The following is a 23,314-nucleotide window of genomic DNA, read 5'->3' on the forward strand; positions in this document are numbered from 1 at the left end:
TGATACAACCTTGAGTGACATCAGTACATATAGATTCACCTACATGTCTTACTGAATGTTTATGAGAATAATGGTGTCCCTTTGGTCTCCAGTTACTCAAAGTGTAACGCCCCCGAAATTTAAACCCAGATTTTTTAGGATTTTTTTTTTATAAAGCGGAAACAACTAATAATTCCAGGGTTAAGCATTTCAGAACGATACAGGAAGGTAAAAGCAAACCACACCATTTATTTTTATTTCAATAATAATAGAATCCAACATCAGAGTTTTTCACATTATGAGTCTCAAGACAAAATTTTCAATCTGAAAGAAAGTAGGACCGCCAGGGAACAAGTAGATCAAGTCTCGGTCAACGCCTCGTCCCGCGTCGCTCATAGAACTACTTTGTGCCTGGAAATGATACAAATGATAGGAATTAGACTACCACGTCTAAGTAGGAAAACTATAATTTTTCTTGCAAGTAGATCATGTGTCAAGTATGTGATATGGGTGTCGTGTTTGATTTTCAGCCTATACATAAGCACATAAAGAAGTCGATGCAACCGCAATAACAAACATATATCTAAGTAGAGAAGTAAATTATGCAACAGTTATAATTAAGCAAGTGAAGCATTTTATGCAACTACAACAATTAAGCAAGTAAGGTATTAAGCAATTAAAGCATATTCTGCAACAACACTAAAGTAACATGCATAACATCTATGTAACATCTACAATATGAATTCAATTATCTCATATCTGCACATTTTAGGACATTGTTTAATCACAAACACCAAATATAAAACATGCTGAAAGAATATGCAAATGTCTTTTTAATGACTCCATCACAGTAATACCTAATTGTTCTAATTGATGTTTATATTTTCTTATCCCGCGGGTACACACGGGCGAAGACAACCATCTCAGAAGAAAACGTTCGGGGGTATATTATTCAATGGTATTTTATTAACCCGAACATTCTAACTGAGACTGAAATCCCAAGGGAGCGGCCAATGACCGAGAGAAACTCCCAAAGGCCAAAACCAAAACAGGATGCATCCCTAACTTCTGCAGAAGAACAAAGAGCTACCACCTAGGACATATTGGTAGTCTGGGTCCCCCAACTCCGAGAACTGGGACCAACGAGTCGCTTTACGCTCGAACAATAAACACATGTCCCCGAAGTTTTGTACCACCTACCCTCTCTAAGGTAAGACCGAAACTGAGTGGGTTAATCTTTTCATTTAATTTATTTCCCGAAGTACATGGCATTTTCCCCAACTTCCTTCTACTACCACAACAGTAGAATTCCCAACCTTAGTCAATTTACCCAGGGTATAGAACCGTCCCAATCCTTTGTCATATTGATTACATAACCCACCCAAAGTGCTCCAGTGCCTTTAAATCGATCAGGCACTCAACCTTTAATATTAAGTTTTCAATAATTTTTACTTCCATAGCACATAAGCTAACAGTTCAAGTACCTGTATCGGGTATTCAACCCATATTGCACATTAAGCAGGGTTCCCAACAACTCCAGACATATACTTATTCCAACCCTGAACTGGACATGTCTTCACAGATATTTATTTACATGTTGGTCACTAACCAAGGTTAAACATAATAAGTATGAACTATGGCATAATCATAACCCTTGTATGTACTTGACATAATGTAACTCGCAACAATCACATACATGTTACAGAAAAATAAATTTTCAGCACACAGCCTGAGCTTAGATAATACCTGAGCAGTATACACATGCAATGTGCCTTCTAGCCCACAGATAAAACCCTGCTTGATTACACTATTGGTTCAATGTTTTTTTTTTCATAAATTGGACCCACCAGTCCACTGGCTACCATTAGGTCCTAATCAGTTGACATATTCCAAAGTATAAGTCTAACCCTTGATAATTCAATCTGCCTGACCAAGGAAAATACACAATGAAGTATGGTGATTTGATCGGATATATAATTGCTAATTAAGCAGGTAACATTCCATTGTGGATGGCCTCTGGTCAATAAGCAACCACACTACAAACATGAAATACATTGGTGATAACGAATCAAGCATCGGCTCTTTTGCATGAAATTACCAGAATCATCAATTCTGTTACAGGGAATTTTCCAAAAACATAAAACACCAAATTGCATGCAGCTTAATATGCGACTAACTATCACTTCAATATACAAGTTACACAATCCATCGTTTTGGTTCTTTAGTTGGCACACAGTCCATAAAACCCAAAGCCGCAGGTAAATCATAGATCAACCTCTCACGAGTTAGATCAATCTCTCATGAGTTTGGTACAAAAAAAAATCATATTCAGCACAAAAGATTTGCACAGAATAAATCCCGAAATTCAAGAGAATATACTCCCAGCCAAGTCATGTTGTTCCAAAGGTTATATACGATTCTAAATAATAAAATTTACAGGAATGTATATATATATATATATATGTATATATACATATATAAGAAATTTCAGAGGAATGTGTATGCAACTTAAATCACAAATTTCAATAAAGTAGATCAAAACTAAATCATGAAATCCAAAGAGACATACACAGGTATAACCCATGAATTGAAAATTTGAGGACAGGATCAGATCATGACTTCCCTAAACTGCATAAAAGTCTCTCTTTCTACATGCCGACCCTGCTTATACCCATAAAACAGATTAACTTATAGACTTAATCTTGTTTGAGATTCTAAGAAAATTTGATGTTCAGAACAACAGAATTGCATACTCGTTACAGGTTATATTTAGGCAAGAATGTAACATGCTCAACAAATTACAATAGTTCTCGGGTTTATTTTCTCTTTTTTTTTTCACAATGATCTGAAACCCCCACACAAACCACGCTCGATCCTCTAAAAAGAAGAATCCGAAACCCCCAAATCGTAGATTTGGGGTTTTCGGTTTGGGGTTGACAGACAACCACAAATTGGAGATTTTCCCCCTGCAACTCGACCAATTTGGGTTTTGGACAACCCACACCCCACCCAACCCATGATCGACCTGAAATTTTTTTACAGGAACCTTACCTTGACCGATGTTTGGGCAGCTATGGTTGTGGGAAGGAAGTCGCTGACGTTGGTGCACCGTTGTCGCTCACGCAAACCAGAGGATGAAGAGCGAGAGAGGGTGAGACGAGATGAGGGGCAAAGGAGAGTGAGAGAGAAAATGGGATAGCGAGAGAGGGAGGAAGAGAGGTTCGGGGGGGGGGGGGGGGGTCCCCCTTTGTAGGAGGGTGGACTCCCGAAAAGGAAGGAAGCTTTCGCCTCCGGCGGCTGCGGTTTCCCTTCCCCATCTCCTTCACTCTCAATATGTAAGGGTTCAAAAGAACCCTAACTTGTGACTTATCGGGGGAGAGGGTTTTCCCTCCTCTTATTTTTATCGGGCAACCCATATCGGGTTGCCCTTTTTAACCCCCTTTCGTTTCCTTTTGCAGGGTGTGGGTCAGGTCCGGGTCCGAACCGCGGTCCGCACTCGAGATCCAATAACGTGTTGGATCTGGGCCTTGTTTAAAAATGTGGATCCATAATTGGATCCAAAACCCCACTTATATATTTATTTTATTTATTTTCTTATTTACATATTTTAATATTTAAATAGGTTTATATGTATAATAGGTGTCACATAGATATGGGTTCTGGATCCGAAACTTGGATCCGTGCCTAGATCCGCCCATATTATGCCTAAAATACTAAAAATTTTAATGGAAAAATTATGGTTATTACACAAAGTTATGGAGACCGAAGTTGTCTATGTATCGTAGGTAACATACCCCCACTATTGCAGATAATCTTGGATTGCAGTATTTATTAAACGTCTAGCCTTTGTGGGAAGTCTCTCAGCCATGGGTTGCCTACTTTGGATATCAGGTTTGTTAAGCACTTCGAAAAAAAGAATTCATGTAGTATAATAAACACCCACCATGACATGATCAGATACGATGATTATATCTGAGTATCTGGAGATGTTAATTAAGAGAAATACAATATGCATTACTGAGAAAATGTTAACTATTCTGTAGTGTTAGATATATAATTGTTATCTGCATCGATGTTGAGATACATATTGTTATTTACATTAATGTCGTGGGATATATTTGCTCTTTGTTTCAGTTATATTATGACATGTTAAAATTGTTGAATTATGATACCATGAATGTAATGATTGTTCTAGCATGTACAGTATTATTTTTTGTGGAATAAACTTACTTGATCGAAAGAGTCTAACCGTGTTTTATCGAGATGCAAGTGATGAATGAACAACTGTGTGATGTCACGATGTGGTGACAAGATCGGGGACCATGTTATATATTTTTGCCGATCTTAAGATTTTTGAATATCAATTAGATTGAGATGTTTTTGTGACTCATATGTATGAACATTGTCCAATGATTTTTTATACATTTTACTATATATAGGAATGTTATCACATTTTATTTCAATATATGTGGTGTTGGATTTCTAATGGAATCTCTTACTATGCGGACCTGGATGCAAGTCCAATTCGGAGTGGAACCCAATCCAGTTTAGAGTTATTAGTTTATATAACTCGCCCAGGGTTGCCTTATTCAAAAGTAAAAAACTATTTTTCGCTGTGCATCGATCCTCCGATTAGGGTTTAATTTTATTTTAAAAAAATTGATTACAAAATGTTACTTATTTCAAATTAGAATTCTAGGGCGTTACATGATTTTTCAAACAAATATTTTGCTGAACTATCATTTTAACTCTAAGAAATGATTAACTACAAAAAATTAAATTTTTTTCCTAAACTTTACAAGTTAAAAAATTTGGAGCATTAAAGGGTGAAGGAAATTTTATGTTGCAAATAAGGTTGAAAAAATAAGAGAACCTTTTTTTCCAAAAATTAGTTGTTAACCTAGCTTGCCCCAAACAAAGTTGACCCAAAGCCTGGTTTGGTGACATCCAAACAGCTACCAAACCAGGATTTAGGGCTTAAACCTGGTTTGACAACCAAAACCTGGTTTTCAACTAAGTTTTAGGTATCATCCAAACGATACCTAATTCTATTAACAATTTCGCCTAACCCCCAACGCATGCAGCTAATATTTTTATACATCCACCCACAAAAACACGTGTTTAATCTGAATCTTAATTTTTGCAAAAAGTCTTTTTTTTTTATTATAGTTATTATTCTCTATTTCAATATATATCATTTTTGTAAACCGACTTGAAATCAATTCGACTCGGTGCAATTTACCGGATCGTTTAAATAAAAGTTCCACCCCCATAAACGGATTTTAAATTAACATCGGAATAAAAAGCTTTATAAAATAATATGTTATCACGTTCTTTTTAAAGGTTTTTTCCTCTCTCTCTCTCCGTTGAAGTCCCGTCCCGCCGAAGGCGCCAATAGCCATCAACAGGGGGGCTCCGTTGTTCTCAGATTCTTCTTCATTGGCGGCTGTTGGCAGAGGAAATATGGTGAGTGAGGCGTTTCCTCTCTCTCTCTCTCTCTCTCTCTCTCTTCTTCTTCTTCTTCTTAATTTGTTTTCCCTTTGCGTAGTTCTCCATTGCAGCCATCAATGACAAAGACTCCACAGGCCAGTGGGAGCCATTGGCTCCAACCAAGGAAGCACAGGCAAACCTCTCTCTCTCTCTCTCTCCATGTTATTGGTTTTCTTGTTGTCAAAACCTTTCCCCGTTTGAGAATTCTATGGAAGAAAGGTTTCTTTTGTTACTAATCTTGTATTGGTATAGTGGGAATTGGACGGATTCTGAGAAATTCACGTTTACTTCAGCTTTATAGCTCCCATTCTGATTTACCATCTTTAACCTTTCATTTCAATGATGGGGTTTGAACTATCTTAGGCCTTTTATGTCTGCTTTGGAAGATTATAGCTATGGAGGATCCTTCGCTAAGGACCAATTTTAAGAATTTAACGTAGAGGGATCCAGGATTGGTTCTTTGCATTGATGAATTTATGGGCGTGCTATCTGTATTGTACAGTGAGAGAAGAAGGGTAGAGGAAGGTTGTGGATCAGAGGAAAACACACATTTTTTAAAATATTAAACGCGGTTGATGCTTCGTTTTCTTCTGGGGTGTATTGTTAGTAAGTCATTTGATTGCTTGATGAGGTTCTCGTATTGGCATTGGTGATGATGATGAAGTCTTTGTCATATTCCATGGATTAGAATGCGGTTGTATGATGACTGTTGAGCGGTTTAGAAGACGTCAGTATATGGTTAGGGATGCACAGTAGGTGATTTAAGAGAACTTACAGGGACACAACTCATCATTATCCGTCTCTTGAAAGTGGTCTCAGGTGTTAGCACTACAATTTTGCATGCATGTAGAAACATAATAGAACTTTATAAGCATGTGCTCCACAAGGTAGGGACTGTTCAAAACCTCTGCCCATTATTTGCATCAATTCTAATTCGTTTAAGGGATCTGATGTCACCATTCACCCTCTTCACGTGCTAAATCCATTTCCATCAATGTTGATTTATTGCCAGTGAGGCAATGACCATGTGTCTTCTCCTCGCATTAGAATGTTTTTCATATCTCATTGACATTTTAGAATTGTCCTTTCCTATAGTATTGATTTATCTATATAATTAGTGATTTGGTGATTACTTGTTGGGCATATTACTTGTCATCATTTACTAATTCGGTGTAGTTCTATAACATGATCGCTTTAAAACATTTTCATGACATAAAAATATTGCTTATTTTCAGGAATTTCACCTTTCTCAAACATATCATGAGGGTCTTTTACGGTTACAAGCTAAAGAATACTTGAAAGCCCAAGAACTCTTTGAGTCTGTTTTACATGATCCTCTTATTGTATCAAGCTCTCAGGTTCATCCAATAAAGTGCTCCTTGTTGAAATCTTCTTGTGCTCCTTTTTTCTTCAATTCTCCTGGTAATTGTTCTGCTTGTTCTCAGGTGGGTAGTAGTACCATAGATTGCCACCTGTTACAGCTCAGGTTTGACATTTTTTTCTTTGTTCTGGTTCTTCTTTGGCTTTCAATCACATGATTTTTAGCTGTTTACTATTGTAAAACCCAACTGTTATCTTATTGTTTGCTTTTCTTATATTATGTTATAACTTCTTGCTATTGTTAATATTGTACTATCTGTTTTAGGACGGAGGCAGAATTTTTGTTTTTTATTTAACAGAAAATGCATTTTATGGGAGGTCAAGATAAGGTGGAACTTAGCAACACAGAAGGGAAAATAAAATGATGTGGTCTTTGTATTTCATTAATCATTTAGTCCTTACAGTTTATAATGATGTTTGTGTTTCTGCCTTGATGATTTTTTTTGCACTTGCCAGAGACGATAAGTTTCTGAAAATAATTTACTCTATTGGTACTTCTAATTAACTAAATGAACTTACCAAAAACTAACTTTGACAAATAAAAGATTAATATGAGAGAATAAACATGCTATATTTGATTTCTTTTCTTAATGTGGAGGTCCAATTCTTGCACCCTGGGTTTATGTTTGGTTCATGCGGCAAAAGTAAGTGAGAAATATGGAAATGGGTGTAAACTAAGATGCAGATGGATTGGGTATGGGGCGAGCAAGGTTTTACCCAATCCTAGGTCTAAGAAAAAAAGAATGGGTCCAATTCTAACCCTTGATACAAACTTACCTTGGTTCTAGAACTATTTTTTTACCTGGTTCTGACCTAGATCCAAGTTTATCAAACCACTTTTTTATTGGAGATCATGCCTAGCAAGGGATGCAAATAGGTTATATATATTGGTATGCCAAGCTTGATTGGATACAAAACTTTTTAGTGGTCTGTTTGAATCTAGATCTTACTTGGGCATCATATTGACCAATTTTAAGATGGACTACAATGATGAGTTTGAAATGGAATTTTCATATGTGGTTCCCACAGTGTATTAAAACAATAGAGAAGTAATCACAAAGAGTGGAGTCTGTAAACAAGAGAAGAAGAATTTCATTAGTAAGCAAGAAATATGGTTACAACAATATATGGGAGTCGACCTCCCTATGCTTAAAAAGACAAAAACTTTTGACTTACAACACCTCATGGATAAGTACAGGAATACAACTCGATAGTAATAATATGTACAAAGATGGAGAGTAGCACATATACTAGTAATACACATGCTGTATTTCTTAACATTCCCCCTCAAACTTGAGATGTCACACAGACTCGGCTAGGGGGTCGACGCACCCGCGTCGACACGCCCCGACACGGGTGCGGCTTCGAACACGTGGCAGACACGTTCAACGAAGAGTCGGACTCGGTCAACGCACCGGGGCCGAGTCCGTCCATGTTTTGGACTCGGTCAACGTTGATTAAGTCTATATTTGTCCATTTTTAGGGAAAAAACAAAAAATGATTTATATATATATATTTAAATATATATATAAAAAACCAGACTGTGCACAGTGACTGTGCTGCACAACACAGTCACAATGACAGTGCTGCACAACACAGTCACTGTGCTGTGTGCGGTGACTGTGCTGTGTGCAGTGACTGTGCTGTGTGCAGTGACTGTGCTGCACAGCATAGTGCTGTGTGCACAGTCTGTGCTGCACAGCACAGTCTGCATAGTCTGTGCTGTGTGCACAGACTGTGCACTTTTTTTTTTTAAATATATATATATATATATATATATATATTGTATACAACAACAACAACTATGCCTTCATCCGAAAACAATTGGGGTCAGCGATATGAACCAAAAAAGAAAATCATTTTGGGTCTTCCACATGAATCCTTCTCCTCCAATCATTTCTATCCAATGCCATGTCCTCGGTGAGGTTCAAAGCATTCATATCCTTTCCTATCATCTTCATCCAAGTCTTCTTAGGCCTACCCCGACCTTTTTTAACTAATATATTTTCCCATTTCTCCATCCTTCTAACTGGAGCATCATTAGGCCTTTGCCGAATATGTCCAAACCACCGTAAACGATTCTCTCTCATCTTATTTTCAATGGATGCAACGCCTACCTTCTTACATATCACCTCGTTTCAAATCTTATCTTTTATTGTATTTCCACACATCCATCTAAGCATACGCATCTCAGCTACACTCATTTTTTGAATATGATGTCTCTTGGCAGCCCAACGTTCCGTACCATATAGTAAAGCAGGCCTAATTGTCGTCCTATAAAACTTTTCCTTCAACCGCAATGGCATTCTACGATCGCACAACACTCCAGTTGCACTTTTCCATTTCATCCACCCAACCTTTATCCTATGATTTACATCTCCATCAATTTCTCCATACTTTTGAATGATAGATCCCTAATATTTGAAACAGTCATCCACCGGTATTTCTTGCTCACCAAGCTTCACTACACTCCCATCACTACTTCGTTGCTTACTAAACCGACATTCCATATATTCTGTCTTACTCTTACTCAACTTAAAACCTCTTGCTTCCAATGTCTGTCTCCATAATTCTAACTTAGCATTAACCCCATCTCTATACTCATCAATCAAAACAATATCGTCAGCAAACAACATACACCACGACACATTTTCTTGAATTGATCTAGTAAGCTCATCCATCGCTATAGCAAATAGGAAAGGGCTTAATGCAGATCCTTGATGTAACCCAACCGTTATAGGAAAATTGGTTCTCACCCCTTCACAAGTGCAAACATTGGTTACTACTCTTTCGTACATATCTTTAATTATACTAATGTACTTGAGAGAAACACCTTTCTTCATCATTGTCTACCAGAGAACATCCCTAGGTACTCTATCGTATGCCTTCTCCAAATAAATAAAAACCATACGCAAATCTTTGTTCCTCTCTCTATATCTCTCAATAAGTTGTCTATGAAGATGTATAGCTTCCATAGTTGATCTTCCAGGCATAAAACCAAATTCATTCTCCGATATCATGACAACCTTCCTCAACCTATACTCAATCACCCTCTCCCAAAGTTTCATAGTATGACTCATGAGTTTTGTTGAGAATAGGTGGTTTTAAGTTAAGTCTTTTTATATTAGAGGCTATTTGAAATTTTGTTTTCATAATGGGCTTAGATGTAATTATTCTTTTTAGCCTCTCTCTATTTAACATAGAGAGAAACCCTAATAACACAAGTTAACGTGTTTTATCTGTGCAACCGTCTCTCCCTCCCTCTCTCTCTCTCTACCTAGGGTTCAGTGCTTTTTTCTACATGGTATCAGAGCCATCGATCGTGGGAGCCTGATCGATCGTGATCAAACTATCGTGGGAGCTTGAACGAAAAGCTTTTGTTAATAAGGTCAACTGGTTAGTTTTCTGTGTAAGATCTGATAACAGATCTGGGATTTGACCAAGGTCATGGCCCAGATCTGTCATCAGATCTAAGGAAGCAGGATGCGTGCTGCTGGTCTGGTAGCTCCTCAATTTTTTTTTTGTCGTGATTCCCTGTTGCCGAGTTTTATCCCTGTCGTGATTTCCTGCCCTGATTTCCTGTCGTGATGCCGTGATTCCTTGTTGCCGAGTTTTATCTCTGTCGTGATGCGGTGATTTCCTGCCCTGTTTTGTTGCCGAGTTCTTTTATTGTCGTGATATCCTAATGTTTTGGGCCACTCTCCTTGTCGTGGTTTTTGGTATCTTCTGTTTTCGTGACTTCCTGTTATTTGGGAGAAACATAAATTGCACTGGTTGTGCTGTTGCTCGTGATTGAGATATGACTGACTGCTGGTGTTGCATTAGCTGGTTTGCTGGGAGTTGTGAGAGCACAGGGCAAGCCACTAAGTGACTTCGTGAAGCAAAAGATTGTTGTTGTGGGAGCTGTTAAAATGTATACTAAAAAACATTATTGTAAGTATAAATATATATACTTATATACCTAGAGATACGTATACATATGTTATATGTATACATATCTCTATATATAAGTATATATATTTATACATTTTCCCCTTTTTTACCCGAAAAGGGTATTTTAGTCCTTTTACACTTTTGCGCATATTCCATTTGGAATATGTTGTAACTTTTTCTTTATTTTTTAAATTTCTTTTATTTTTTTATTTTTGCTTTTTGCTTTTTCAAAAAGGTGCTTTGGGGGTCTCCCCAATAGAGTCGTTGGGGAGCCCCCAACGGTCACAATTGTGACCGTTGGGAGCTCCCCAACGACTCCTTTGGGGAGCCCCCAAGCACCTCCCATTTCTTGTATAAATAGGGGTGTTCCCCCTTGTATATTGCTAAGCTTGAGAGTCTCAAGCATTCGGTTCCTTCTATAAAATACATGCCATTGTGCATGTTTATTATTTTTACGCTTTTGCGTATTTGTTCAAGTGTTGTGAGAGTGCCTTCGTGCACATCTTTTTTCATATTCTTTGTGCTCGTATGTGTATTGTTTTTTCATAGACAATTTTACATGGTATCAGAGCAAGGTTGATTATTGAAGATCGGGGGATTCTCCTTTTTTCGAGTGCCTCGAAAAACGTGCCTTCCGATTCTTGGAGATTGAAGTGGTTGATCTTTCTTCTCAAATATTTTAGGAGGATCTTGTGCAAATTTGGTGTTGGAAATATTGTGTTGGTACGCTTTTTTCTCTCTCTCTCTTCTCTCTAATGGGCGAAAAAGAGTCCCATTTTGCTCTTGGTTTCAAATTAAATGGGTCCAACTATCATGTTTGTGCCGGAAATATGGAGGCTCATATAAAAGGGAAAGGCCTATGGGGATATGTTCTTGGCACTATTCCGGAACCGGAACCCAAGATTACCATAGTTAAAGAAGGCGAAATCAAGATTCTTGAGGGAGAAGAAAGAACCAAAGCTCTTGAAGAATACTCCAAGAAACACGATGAATGGGAAATGAAGAATTTCAAGATTCTCTCTTGGTTTTTCTCATCCGTAGAAACCAAGATTAATGCCAACATTATTAAATTCAAAAAGGCATCGGAAGCTTGGCATTATCTTGAAAAAATGTACACCTCAAGGGATCTCTCTCATAAGTATTACCTTCAAAAGAAGGCTATCTCTCTCTCCCAAGGTGAAATGACGATTAGGGAATACTTTGCCGATCTTTCCTCTATTTGGGATGAGCTTGCAATGCTTGAACCTAAATGGAGTGGAGAGGCAATTGAGCTCCGTCATAAGCAACTTGAAGAAGATCGGTTCTTCAACTTCTTAAATGGGCTAAGGCCCGAATTTGAGCAAATAAGGTCATCTCTTCTCTCCTCTTTCACTCCCCCTTCTCTTGAAGATGTTCTCACCAAGTTAAGTGGTGAAGAGACTCGTATGAATTTATGTAAACAAGGACCAAATGTTCTTGCGGTCCCTTGTAATATTGAAGAACATAGTGAGGTCAATGCCGTATCAAGACCCGGAAACAATGTAAAAACCTATCGTCCCCCTCATTTTAAATTCCAAAATCAAGGTGAAAATGGTGGTCAAAGAGGAAGAAGGGACTATAGCAAAACTATTTGTCATTTTTGTAAAGAACCGGGACACATCAAACCCGTATGTCCTAAATGGAAGAGACTTCTAGCTATGGCTACTACTGGGGTACCACAGAAGGATGAGGCATCTTCAAGTGGGACCCTTTCTATAAATCAAATAGTGGAAGCCCTTCAACCTCTCCTCAAGGGATCTACCTCCGGTGCGGCCGTATCCACGTCTTCTCCTCCAGGTAAGATCTCTTGGCTTTTGGACTCTGGTGCATCTTTTCATATGTCCCCAAACTTTTTGTCACTTTCCGATTATTTGAAAAATCGTTCGCCATCGTATGTCTCCACTGCTGATGGAACCTCTCTTGAAATTAAAGGAATAGGTAATTTTGAAACTCAAGAGTTTTCTATTCCAAAAATCAGATTTATACCTAAACTTAACTTAAACCTCCTCTCTGTTTCTCAACTCACGGACCATGGCTGTGATATTAAATTCTCTTATGACAAATGCTTAATACAGGATCGCCAGTCCGGGAAGTTGATTGGGGAAGGCTTTAGAAGAGGAGATCTATACTATATGGAATCTCTTCAAGTTCCAAAAGTTTTGTGTAATGTTGCCCGACATAAAGATATAAATGTATGGCACAAAAGACTTGGTCATCCTAATATCACCAAGTTATCATATTTACATTTTGCAAAAGACCTATGTAAAAGCTCTTTTTCTTGTAATGACTGCATTCTCGGAAAAATGCGCAGCTTACCTTTTGAGCAAAGAACTATGTTCTCTTCCAAAATTTTCGAAATTGTTCACTCAGATGTTTGGGGACCCGCACCTGTGGTTTCAAAAGGAGGTTTTTCTTATTATGTAATATTTGTGGATGACTTTTCCCGTTACTCGTGGATATATTTTCTTAAGTTTAAACATGAAGTGTTTTCATGTTTTAAAAATTTTCACTCAATGATTAAGAATCAATTCAATAGCAACATAAAGTTTTTTAGAAGTGACTCTGGGGGAGAATATCTCTCCAATCACTTTAAGGTATACCTTGAGGATCACAGTATTATTCACCAAAGGTCTTGTCCTAAAACACCTCAACAGAATGGGTTGGCTGAAAGGAAACATAGGCACATTATTGAGACCACTAGGACTCTTCTTATATCTCAAAATATTCCTAAAAACTTTTGGGCCGAAGCAGCCCTTGCTTCTGTTTATTTAATAAATCGTCTACCATCTAGGTTATTAGGCAAAATATCTCCTTTTCAGATTCTACATAAGCTTGAACCTGATTATAATAGGTTAAGGGTCTTCGGATGTAAATGTTTCATACTTACGGATAAGAATGACAAGCTTTCACCCAAGGCTATCCCTTGTGCTTTTCTTGGTTATTCCGAAACTCAAAAAGGGTTTCGTTGTTACGATCTTCGAGAGGATAAGCTATATGTCTCTAGAAATGTAACCTTTTTAGAAAATGAGAGTGGTTTTGAAACAAATGTTTCTCAACAAGAAAATTTTGATTACTCCTTATTTGACTTGTTATCTAGTAATGATGACATATCCAGTGATGATGATGTATCATTAAACCATGATGAGGAAAATGATGAAGATATTGGTGAACATAATGATCCAGAAAGTAGAGTTCCAAGTGAGCCTATTACCTACTCTCGTAGAAACCAAGACACCTTTAGAAGTGCTATTGATCAATATAGTGAGCTTTCCACTCCTCTTGACCATAGAAGATCTGAAAGAAATAGAAGACCTCCAACCCGCTTTGTATCGTTTGATTCTTTTTCACCCCGATATAGGGCTTGTCTTAGTGCTATTCACTCTTATTTCGAACCAAGAAATTTTGCAGAAGCTAATCAATGTATAGAATGGCAAAATGCCATGCAAAGTGAACTTAACGCTCTTAAAAGGGCAGAAACTTGGGATTTTCAAACTCTACCTATAGGAAAGAAAACTATAGGCTGTCGATGGGTCTTTAAAGTTAAAACTAAGAGTGATGGTTCTTTAGAAAGGTATAAAGCTCGATTAGTTGCTAAAGGGTATGAGCAAGAGTATGGAATTGATTACGAAGAAACCTTTGCCCCTGTAGCTCGGATGGTTACCGTTAGGTGTCTTATTACTATTGCATCTATTAAAAATTGGAACATTTTTCAAATGGATGTTAAAAATGTTTTTTTAAATGGTGATCTTAACGAAGAAGTATATATGGATGCCCCACCAGGCATGATAATTCCTAAGGATAAAGTTCTTCGTCTTCGTAAGGTTCTCTATGGCTTAAAGCAGGCCCCCAAAGCCTGGTATGATAGATTTACCAGTGTAATGTTGGAAAATGGTTTTTCATCGTGTTATACTGACACTGCTTTGTTTACTAGAAAATCTAATGCAGGGATTGTAATTTTATTACTTTACGTTGATGACATGTTAATAACAGGTGATGATGTTCAAGGAGTCAAGGGTATTAAGTCCTTCTTGACTTCAAAATTTGAGATGTCAGACTTAGGTTTTCTGACATATTTTCTTGGAATTGAGGTTGCCTATTCGCAACGTGGTTATTTTCTGTCTCAATCTAAACTTGCCTGCGAGATTATTGATAGGTCAGGTATTTCTGATGACAAAGTATGCGAAACTCCTGAAGTTGTGGGAGCAAAAATGAAGATTGACGACGGTGTGCCTCTAACCGATCCTACTCCTTACAGGCAGTTGGTAGGGTCTTTAATGTATCTTAGCATTACTCGACCCGACTTGTCTCATGCTATACACATCGCCAGTCAGTTTCAGCATGCTCCTACAACCGTTCATATTAGTGCTGTGCTCCGCATCATCAGATATTTGAAGGGAACGGTAAATAAGGGAGTATTTCTATCCTCTTCATCTGAATTGAAATTGCTTGCTTATACTGACTCAGATTGGGGAGGTGACCGTAGTAACCGTCACTCCACCACTGGTTTCTGTGTTTTCTTAGGTGAGTCCTTGATCTCGTGGCGATGCAAAAAACAACAAAAGGTCTCCCTGTCATCCACTGAAGCCGAATATAGAGCCATGGCATCTACCACCATGGAAATAGTATGGATTAGAAGCCTCTTGGAAGATATGGGAGTAGTTGTCAAAGAACCAACCAAGCTTTGCTGTGACAATAAAAGTGCAATCTACATTGCCAAGAACCACACATTTCACGAGCGAACAAAGCATATAGAGATGGACTGTCATTATGTCAGGGAAGAATACTTGAAGAAGGTCATTGATCTGCCATACGTGACGTCTGAGTATCAACTTGCGGACTTCTTCACAAAAGCACTTTGTTCGCCCAGATTTCATTTCCTTCTTAACAAACTTGCGGTTATCACACCGTAAGTTTGAGGGGGGGTGTTAAAATGTATACTCAAAAACATTATTGTAAGTATAAATATATATACTTATATACCTAGAGATACGTATACATATGTTATATGTATACGTATCTCTATATATAAGTATATATATTTATACATTTTCCCTTTTTTTACCCGAAAAGGGTATTTTAGTCCTTTTACACTTTTGCGCATATTCCATTTGGAATATGTTGTAACTTTTTCTTTATTTTTTAAATTTCTTTTATTTTTTTATTTTTCCTTTTTGCTTTTTCAAAAAGGTGCTTTGGGGGTCTCCCCAATAGAGTCGTTGGGGAGCCCCCAACGGTCACAATTGTGACCGTTGGGAGCTCCCCAACGACTCCTTTGTGACCGTTGGGAGCTCCCCAACGACTCCTTTGGGGAGCCCCCAAGCACCTCCCATTTCTTGTATAAATAGGGGTGTTCCCCCTTGTATATTGCTAAGCTTGAGAGTCTCAAGCATTCGGTTCCTTCTATAAAATACATGCCATTGTGCATGTTTATTATTTTTACGCTTTTGCGTATTTGTTCAAGTGTTGTGAGAGTGCCTTCGTGCACATCTTTTTTCATATTCTTTGTGCTCGTATGTGTATTGTCTTTTCATAGACAATTTTACAGGAGCAACCTCTGTTATGATTCAGTTTCTGCGTATGCATAGTTATGCTGTTATGATTCAGTTTATGCGTATGCAGAGTTATGTTGGTCGTGATTCCCTGCTGTGCTGAAAAAAAAATTAATTTTAAAAACTAGTATTCATGTGTGTGGGCTGCTGTTCACTACTGTCGTGGAAACTGCAGGCTTGATTCTCTGCTGTGCTGGGAAAATATTCTTCTTGTGGCCTGTTGTTCCTTACTGTTGTGTTTTTTTTTTGTGTGAACAACTGCTGGTTGTCGTATCAGTTGATGTGTGAGTGTAACACACGCTATTTCCTGTGTTGATTGAAGTCTGTCCAGATTTTTATCTCTGCTGAAACAAAAATATATCTTCAGTATGGCTGAAACTTTGAAATGTGATTCCAAATTGGAACATATTGGAGAATATAAAACATTTGCCAATCCTTTTTCGTACGACTCTTTTGTAAGGACTAATGAAACCAACTATGCCAGGTGGTCCAGAACGTTTATGATGTCGATATCTGGACATCGTCGAAAACATATTTTGTTGGAAGATGAACCCACTGAAAAATTGGGAAAATATGTTACTTGGGATGAAGATAATGACATAGTTATGTCATGGATCATGAATAGTGTCGAACCCCATATTGTAGATGGATTGATCTACTATAATACAGTCAAACTGATGTGGGACAATCTTCGTGATACATACTCACAAGAAACGAATGTGAGTCGTATCCTGCAAGTCGAACATGAAATATATAATTTGCAGTAGGGAGATCAGACCTTAGCCCAGTACTATGCCTCTGTCAAAGTTGCGTTTGAAAGACTTAATGCTCATAGGCCTCTTTGTTGCTCGAAGCAGAAGGATCATCAAGAACAAAGCATGGTTGCTCGCTTTCTTACAGGTCTCTCTTCAGAATTTTCTGTTGCAAAAGTTCAAATGTTGACGGGATCAGATGTTCCTACTCTTGCTGATGCATACAATCGTCTGAGTAGACTTGCGATCTCTCTTCCACAATCTCAGCCTGTGACTCAATCATCTGCTCTTGTTGTCTCATCTGGTTATGGGCGTAGAAATATTCAGAATATCAGAGGACGAGGTCGTGGACGTGGTATGGGAGGCAGAGGAAAGCTTCAATGTACATTCTGTGGAAAATCTGGACATTTAGAAGATCGTTGCTGGGATAAGCATGGTCGGCCAACCTCTTCTTCATCAAAGTCATATGCTCCTAAAGCAAATGTTACTACTATCGAGGCAACAAGTGTACAGGATAATATCTCTGTAAGTGACAGTAGTATCACCCTCAGTCGTGCTGAATATGATGAGTTGATAGCTCTTCGTCCTTTGAGTTCCACCCCTACTGTAGCTGGTGTTCCCTATTCAACTGGAAATCATCTTCATCCGACTGACAGTAAGTGGATTATTGACTCTGGTGCATCCAGACATTTGTGTGGAAATTTACTTGTTTTTTCAGATATAAAGGATATTAATGCTCATCGAGGAGTCTCATTAGCCGATGGGAGTTCCTCCCCGGTTGTTGGTCAGGGAAATATTTCTATATCCTCCTCATTACAGTTGCAAAATGTTCTTCATGCTCCAAACTTTCCTCAAAGTTTACTCTCTGTTAGTTGCCTTATAAGAGAACAAAACTGTAGAGTAATATTTGATCCGATGGGTTGTCATTTTCAGGATTTGCTGACGGGGAAGAAGATTGGTGGAGGCTATGAAGAAAATGGAGTTTACTACCTACATCATCAAATGGGTAATGTTCATGCTGCAGTGGAACACTCATTCAGTCCTGTTCAGTGGCATCGTCGTCTTGGTCATCCTTCATTGTCAAAGCTTCGTTCGGTCTTTCCTCAAATTTCTTCCACCACATCATTTCAGTGTAAAGATGTTAGTTGGGAAAGCATCATCGAAGTTCGTTCCCTTCGAGTCAGAGTTAGTCTAGTAATAAAGTTTTTGAACTTCTTCATGCAGATGTATGGGGTCCTAGTAAGATTCCTACTAGGACTCAATGTCGTTACTATCTTGTTATTGTTGATGATTTCTCTAAGTTGTCATGGGTGTTTTTAATAAAGGAACGATCTCAAGTTCCAAGTATTATCAAATCCTTAATTCTTGAAATAAAAACTCAGTTTGAATCTATTGTCAAGATTGTTCGCACTGATAATGCTCTCGAGTTTAAATCAAAAGGTTTGTTACAATTTAACCAAGATAATGGCATCCAACCCCAAACTTCCTGTGCCTATTCATCTCAACAAAATGGGGTGGCTGAGCGAAAACATCGGCACCTGCTTGATGTTGCCAGGACCATTATGATTCAATCCAATGTTCTTGCGTTATACTGGGGTGATGCGATTACCACTGCTTGCTATCTGATCAACCGCATGCCTTCGTCTTCTGTGGGTGATCAAATTCCATTACATATCCTAAAACCTAATGCCCCACTCTTTTCTTTCTCACAAAAAATATTTGGATGTGTTTGTTTTGTACACAAACTTGGCCCTAACCGTGATAAATTAGCTGCTCAAGCTACAAAATGCATATTTATAGGTTATCCCAAAAATTAAAAGGGATATCGATGTTATGATCCTATTTCTCGCCGAGAGTATGTCAGTGCAGATGTATCTTTCTTGGAAACCACTCCATATTACTCCAGTACCGGTTCCCCGCTGCAGATTGATCTAGCTGAGTCTTTTCCATTACCTATACCTCATTTTCCTTTGGAATCTGTGCCCTCATTACCAAACCAAACTTCATCCTCTTCCAGATTTAGTAATCCTCCATTGGTATATGTGCGTAGAGCTCCACCTCTGCAAGAGCCTTTCCTTTGGATGGTTTTGTCTCTACGGAAGTATGTTCTTGACTTATTAAAGGAAACATGAATGTTGGGAGCTAAACCAACAAATATTCCCATAGACCATAAAGTTCAGTTGTTTGAAGAAGGGTCAAAACTGGTTGATAGCAAGAGCTATCGCTCCCTAGTAGGGAAGCTACTGTATGTAACTGTGACCAGGCCAAATATTGCTTTAGCAGTAAGCAAAGTTAGCCAGTTTATGGACAAACCAACTGAGGTACACTGGAATGCAGCTATTATGATTCTCAGATATCTAAAATCTTTTCCTGGAAAGAGGTTATTGTTCAGGAAAGGTGGAACTCTGGAGATAGTGGCCTATTCTGATGCTGACTATGCAGGATCTGTAGTGGATAGAAAATCTACCATAGGATTCTGTGTTTATGGGAGACAATTTGATTTCTTGGAGAAGTAAGAAACAAAATGTGGTTTATAGGTCGAGTGCAGAATCAGAATATCGAGCTATGGCCCAAACAACTGCTGAATTGATGTGGGTTCGTACTGTTCTTAATGATCTTCAGGTGAAGGTTTCCTCTCCCATGACCATGATGTGCGATAACAAAGCGGCAACATATATAGCGAACAATCCTGTATTTCATGAGAGAACAAAGCACATTGAGGTTGATTGCCACTATGTAAGAGATATAGTTCAAGCTGGTCATATCACTACCAAATATCTAAAGTCTGAAGACCAAGTTGCAGATATGTTTACAAAACCTCTTGCTAGACCAAATTTCTCAAAATGTTGTGACAAGCTGAGCATGATTGATATCTATGCTCCAACTTGAGGGGGAGTGTTGAGAATATGTGGTTTTAAGTTAAGTCTTTTTATATTAGAGGCTATTTGAAATTTTGTTTTCGTAATGGGCTTAGATGTAATTATTCTTTTTAGCCTCTCTCTGTTTAACATAGAGAGAAGCCCTAATAACACAAGTTAACGTGTTTTATCTGTGCAATCGTCTCTCCCTCTCTCTCTCTCTCTACCTAGGGTTCTGTGCTTTTTCTACAAGTTTTATACCACGATAGTTTGTGCAATCTTGTATATCACCCTTATTCTAATATAGAGGCATCAAAGTACTCTTCCTCCACTCATTAGGCATCTTATTTGTCCACCAAATCTTGTTAAAAAGATTTGTCAACCATTCTAAACCTTTCTCACCCAAGCATTTCCAAGCCTCGATAGGTATACCATCTGGGCCAACTTCCCTTCTTGATTTCATTTTCTTCAAAGCCTCTGCAATTTCTTTCTTTTGAATCTTGCGCATGAAGTCACGATTCATCTCATGAAAAGGAATGGAGAAGTCTCCAAGATCCTGAGCATGACTTCCATTAAATAGCTTATCAAAATAATCTTTCCATCTCTCCTTAATCTCCTCATCTTTGACTAAAACCCTTTGCGTTTCATCTTTGATACATCTAACCATACTCAGATTCCTTGATTTCCTATCTCTCATCTTTGCAAGCCTATAAATATCCTTCTCGCCCTCTTTGGTATCCAACTTGTCATAAACCTCCTTATATACCTTATCCCTCGCGTTTCGAACTACTTTTTTAGCTTCCTTCTTTGCTATCATATACTTCTCCAAATTCTCATTATCACGACTCTTACTTAAATTTCTATAAACTCTCTTTTAACCTTAATGACTAATTTGACATCCTCGTTCCGCCATGATGTATCCTTACCTAGCGGTGCATCAACTTTATAATCACCCAATACCTCCTTAGCCACCTTTCACATGCCACCCGCTATCTTATTCCACATTGATTCTGAATCCTCCTCGAGACACCAATCAACTTCCTTAACTACCTGCTCTACAAACATTCCTTGTTTAGCTCCTTTCAGTGCCCACCACTTAATTCTATGATCTATCCTATGTCTATCCATTTTGTGGCATTTTCTAATTCTAAGATCTAAAATTAAGACTCTATGTTGTGTAGCTACACTTTCTCCCGGTATAACCTTATAATCGATGCAACAACCCCTATCTCTCTTTCTAAGTAGAAAAAAATCTATCTGACTCGTATTAGCCCCATTTTTAAATGTTACTAGGTGAGACTCCCTCTTCCTAAACCAAGTGTTTGCTAAGATCATATCATAGGACAAACCAAAATCTAAAATCCTTTCTCCACTTTCGTTTCTTTCTCCTATACCATAGCCTCCATGGATACTCTCAAATCCATCCCTACTAATACCTACATGTCCATTAAGGTCACTGCCGATGAAAAACTTTTCTCCATAAGATATCCCTTGTACTACTCCATCTAAATCTTCCCAAAATTGACGCTTAATGGAATCATCGAAACCTACTTGAGGTGCATAAACACTAATAATATTAATAATATTCGTACCTAATATTAATTTAATAAGTAAAATCCTATCACCCTTCCTACGGACCTCAACTACATTATCTATAAACTCACGACTAATAACAATCCCTACTCCATTCCTATTCCTATTTATTCGTGTATACCAAATCTTATATCCCCAAGGTTCTATCACTTTTGCTTTCTCACCTACCCATTTGGTCTCTTGTAGACATAAAATATCCATCTTTCTCCTACACATGACATCTACTAACTCTACCAACTTACCAGTTGAACACCCTATGTTCCAAGTGGCTAACTTAATTTTATGGTCTTGAACTATCTTCTTTACCCCCACCCGTCCAACAAAGTGAGGGAACCCTTGCCTATTTGACACCACACCCGGGTGACGGTGTGACGCGTCGCTTCTGGGCGACGACCTAGCAACCCTTGCCCATTTATCACTGCCTTCGGGCCTATAAAGTACAACACGTCGCTCAGTAGGGAACGCCCCAACGAAATTCTCATATTGGTTCATATTCATAGGGTGTGACTAAGTTTTTATGCTGGCTGTCACTGGCTTACCGCAACCCTCCTCCTTTATCCGGGATTGGGACTGACATTATATAACTAAACAGTTATACACAGGCGGAGTTATATATATTATATATATAGCCGAGTCCCCGTGTCCAAAATTTTTGAAATTGCGCCGCACCCGCACCTATGTGACATAGCATGCTATTCATTCTTCTAGTCAATTTCAGCATGCTCCCACTAAAGTGCATGCGAGCGCTGTAATGAGAATTGTTAGATATATTAAAAAGTCTATTAACCTTGGCTTGTTTTTATCATTCTCCTCCTCCGTAGAAATCATTGCATATTCTGATTCTGATTGGGGAGGAGATGTTAATGATAGACACTCAACCATTGGTTTATGTGTATTTGTAGGTGACTCTCTCATTTCATGGCGATGCAAAAAGCAGCAGAAAGTGTCTCTCCTTCACTGAAGCCTAGTATCGTGCCATGGCGACCACCACTTCTAAGTTAGTATGGTTGAGACAACTTCTTGAAGACTTGGGGGTTCATACTGCAGAATCTTCAAAATTGTGTTGTGACAACAAGAGCGCTGTATATATTGCAAACAATCATACATTTCAGGAGATGACAAAACATATTGAGATGGATTTCGTGAAGAATTCCTACGAAAGACTATCACATTGCCTTATGTTCCATCAGAGTATCAACTCGCGGATTTCTTCACCAAAGCGCTACCGTCACCCAGATTTCACTTCCTACTTGGCAAACTCTCGGTTGTTGTATCATGAGTTTGAGGGAGAGTGGGGGTGTTAAAATATACATATTCTTATATGTATATATACATATACAAATATGTGTATATACTTCACTGTAAACTGAAATACCCATCAGGGGTATTTTGGTTCTTTTACTCCATGGGCGTCGGCCCACTTTTTTTTTTTACATTGTATTTTGTTTTGACCTTTTTCTTTTTTGTTTTTTTCACTTTTTGTAATAGGGACAACTCCATATAGGAATTGTAAACTTAACTCATTCTTGAGTGCTATGAAATATCAAATTTGTTAGACCCTTGTGTGGGTGGTTTGGTGTTTAAATCAAGTATTCTACTTGATTGACACCTTGTTCTTGCATGTATAGTGGATTTTATCCATCTCATTACACTTACAACAAAAGATTCTTAGTCTTCTAGGATCGAAAGTTATTTTAAAAAGTTGTTCAAATGGAAAGACATTTTGTAATGAAGACAAAGTTCTATTTATTAAGTAAGTTGA

At 38.1% G+C, this 23,314-nt stretch overlaps 1 protein-coding gene across 1 annotated transcript in view; it reads left to right on the forward strand.

The window, feature by feature from the left end:
* The first annotated feature begins 5,350 nt into the window (after positions 1–5,350).
* Positions 5,351–23,314, forward strand: part of LOC149820376 (Tetratricopeptide repeat (TPR)-like superfamily protein) — a 79,451-nt gene continuing 61,487 nt past the window's right edge. The window contains exons 1-4 of the mRNA XM_089982861.1: positions 5,351–5,445; positions 5,528–5,602; positions 6,705–6,827; positions 6,915–6,955. Of these exons, the coding sequence (XP_089838987.1) occupies positions 5,443–5,445; positions 5,528–5,602; positions 6,705–6,827; positions 6,915–6,955 (242 nt within the window). The 5' untranslated portion in view covers positions 5,351–5,442. The remainder of the gene's footprint in view (positions 5,446–5,527; positions 5,603–6,704; positions 6,828–6,914; positions 6,956–23,314) is intronic.

Source organism: Nuphar pumila, chromosome 12 (assembly GCF_984573655.1).
Source record: "Nuphar pumila chromosome 12, dmNupPumi1.hap1.1, whole genome shotgun sequence".
Taxonomy (NCBI): domain Eukaryota; kingdom Viridiplantae; phylum Streptophyta; class Magnoliopsida; order Nymphaeales; family Nymphaeaceae; genus Nuphar; species Nuphar pumila.